We start from the raw sequence: 3,433 nt of genomic DNA on the forward strand, positions 1-3,433 counted from the left end.
ACTCCTTTATCACCTTGGTCCTATCCGTCCTACGGTACGAATTCACAGCAAAACAGTCTGCACACAATCCACATGTGAGATCGCGAATCGGTTCCGCTGCCAACACACTCACAAGCTACACCTATTTCAATTATATAGGTAAATCCATAAACTATATACTAGCATATACCATAAAAATATAGTGGGAAATAGGCAAATACTCTTATCAAAAACTGGATGTCACTATCACATTCTTATATTCATCACGTACAACTTACAATAACAGAACTCGTTATGATGAATACAACTATTTATTCACTGATTTAAACCCTTAAATTAGCCCACACAGGTGACATTTCTCACTACTTTTCGTTGAAATAATGGAATAACAAACTTCACACACAGTTTTTATTTCAAAAGCGTGATATGAGCGTGATCGTGAAATGTCATATCTACGGTGAACAACGGAGATTAGCACGCCACTGACAATTTTTACACTACTGTTAGACATTTATCGATAGCGTAATAACACTTTTTACAATTCAATCACGATGGAACACTGATAACTGTTGGCCGATATTTTTCAACCTTGTCAAACTTTGTGCATTACAACCACTGGCACTGTGATTATTATCAGTAGCTTAACGGGAGATGTCACGTTGAAAATAACACAATTTTGGCACAAAAATGTTCCTAGATGTCTCCAATCAGCGAGCAAAAGTTGCATTGACTGGAATTCACCCCATAATACAAGCACAGACAGTCCTAAACGACGAATTCTCCGGTACCTACGAATGAGCGGATGAAGTTATTGTATATAAAAGCTAAGCGGAAATTAGTAAACATCAAAATCGTTCTAATTACATACTTAAATGAATGATATGCCGTCGATAACATCAACTTACAATTAACGTATCCCCTTCCAATGGCCGTGGCTAAGACTACTACAACGATGTTATTTAGGTATTATCAAATTTTTGGTTTAACTGCTCCAGTTTTATATTTTATGCCCTTACTCAGATATTAATATTATAAATATTGCAAAATACGAGGGCTTCCAAGCCTCTATCGTCGGATATTTATCTTTAAATAGAAAATAATCAACACGTCTAACAAACGAAGCTCTCACAACTGCTGGCAACTATTACAAACAATTACAACAATAGCTTCGCGTGATGTTTAGGCACCTTTGACGTCATCGAGGCTTCGTCGGCAGTGGCTTGGGGGGTGAGGGAGTTTTTCCCGCGATTTAAAATTCGTTATATTTATCATTAAATATCTCGCGAAGGAAAACTCAGATTTACATGCGGTTTTCTTTGCTGTATTCAGAAAATAATTTTCTGTCCGCCTGTGAAATAAAATAAATTCATGCAAGTTCCCCATTGAATACCCGCTTTTTTCCGTAAGATTGCGTCCTGCATATGGTCGCATCAATTTTTCTGACAGCGAAAATTCTTCACCAATCACATGTACAAATGGAAAATCTTCGCTACTAGTAGCGTTTCAGGGGAAGCGGGGATGGAATATTCAATATCTTACTGACCATCAACTTCAAACAAAGTGGTTGATTAAAAAACGTGTGGCGCCCTTGGCCGGGCAACTCGACGTATTGGCGCTAGTTGACGCGGAATGCATTGCATAGAACATTCGAGACACCGCAAGGTCGGCGCGAACTTGTATATATACCCCAAAATTGTGAGAATAAAGTTCTGTGTGTTTCCTCAACCGAGCTACGCGTGTCATTCCTCGAGAAATCTTACCTTACCTCCGCGAAGTAGTGACCCCGACGAAGCGCACGATGGCTGACGAGGAAGATATCCGCACGAAAAATCTACTCCTGCAGGAACAGTGCGAAGCCCTCCAACAGCAGTTGCAACTTCATATACAGCAGCAACAACCGTTTCCAGGACAAAGCTTCGCTCATGTAGATCGCGTGGTCGTTCGCCTTCCGCCCTTTTGGTCGGATAATCCAAGTCTTTGGATCGCGCAAGTGGAAAGTCAATTCGCACTTCACCGCATCACGTCAGACGTTAGCAAATTTAATATTATTATTTCTCAACTTGAACCTCGGTACGCGGCTGAAAAATCCGACATAATTACAAATCCTCCGGCTGAAGGCAAGTTCGAGAAACTTAAAACGGAGTTAGTTTCTCGCATATCTGCATCACGGGAGGAGCGAATACGCCAGCTACTCACGCAAGCGGAAATAGGTGATCGCAAACCAACGCAGTTCCTGCGCTACATGCGTGGTTTGGTTGTAACGGAGACCATACCGGACACCCTTCTAAGGACCTTATGGAGCGGACGCCTGACCAGCACCATCCAGACGATAATTGCTACGCAGCAAAATCTTCCTCTGGATGTCATCGCCGACCTGGCAGATAAGGTTTTCGAAGTGATCCCTGCACCACAAGTAGCTACTGCGAGTACCTGTACCACTGATATGAATAAGCGCCTTGATGAACTGTATCAACAAGTGAATGCCCTAACTGCCAAAATTGAAAAGCTAGGCCACGAGCGATCAAGATTTAGGAGTCGAAGTCGTCCTTCCAAAGAAAATGTCTTTCGGCATAGATCCCCTTCACAACAACCAAGGCCAACCACCGAAGGTATTTGCTGGTATCATAGACGTTACGGCACCAAGGCAAGGAAGTGCACCACCCCGTGTGAGTTTTCCCCAAACGCCCCTGGCAGCCATCCGTAGCGGCGTCGTTGGACTGCCTAAACAAGTCGCCGCAACGCTTGTTTGTTAAAGATCGGAACACGCAGCGCCGTTATTTAATAGAAACTGGCTCCGATCTCTCTATTTTCCCCCGAAGACTCCTTCGAGAAAATCGCCCTAAAACCAGTGGCGGCTTGCCCATAAGGACTCTCGGACGCCGCCCCTCCCAAATATTTGAAAAAGTAAAAAAAAAAATATATCCATGAATTTATAATTATATATCTAATTAATCAAAGTGTTTTTTCAGTCCCATACATCGAAAGTGTTGGAAAAACACGAAAAGAAATAGCGCGAGAAGTTCGTATTTGTAGCCGTGGGGCGCTGGCCAGAACGTCCCAATCCATCCCCATGCAGTTATATGGAGAGTGGTAGTGGTGGGGGCCGCTGGTGCTATGACGCGTCTAACGTTGTGTCTTATGGAACTCTTGGGACGTCGTCCGAAAATGCGCAGAGCGACGAGTGAGTTGACATCGCTGCGCAGGCCGACGGGCGTATAATCTGGCGTCTACTTGGTGCTGCCACAGAAAAGGGACGTACGGAATCAGAATGGTCACTGTACTGGGTGTAGATATACGATTTTAATTTTTAATTACTGGTAGGTATTGCTACAGAAAATAAATTATCCCATTATGCTTGCGTTTTTTTGGTGTTTGGATTCCGGAATACATAAAATCAACCAGTTAAAGGCCGTATTGATGTAGGAAAACTATTCCCGAGTATTTGCCACAATTC

At 42.9% G+C, this 3,433-nt stretch overlaps 1 protein-coding gene across 1 annotated transcript; it reads left to right on the top strand.

Annotated features, from left to right (window-relative positions):
• The first annotated feature begins 1,777 nt into the window (after positions 1 to 1,777).
• Positions 1,778 to 2,683, top strand: LOC124157090. Its single transcript, XM_046531567.1, has one exon. It carries the CDS (start codon positions 1,778 to 1,780, stop codon positions 2,681 to 2,683), a length of 906 nt encoding a protein of 301 aa, XP_046387523.1.
• The last annotated feature ends 750 nt before the right edge of the window (positions 2,684 to 3,433 follow it).

Source organism: Ischnura elegans, chromosome 4, assembly GCF_921293095.1.
Source record: "Ischnura elegans chromosome 4, ioIscEleg1.1, whole genome shotgun sequence".
Lineage (NCBI taxonomy): Eukaryota > Metazoa > Arthropoda > Insecta > Odonata > Coenagrionidae > Ischnura > Ischnura elegans.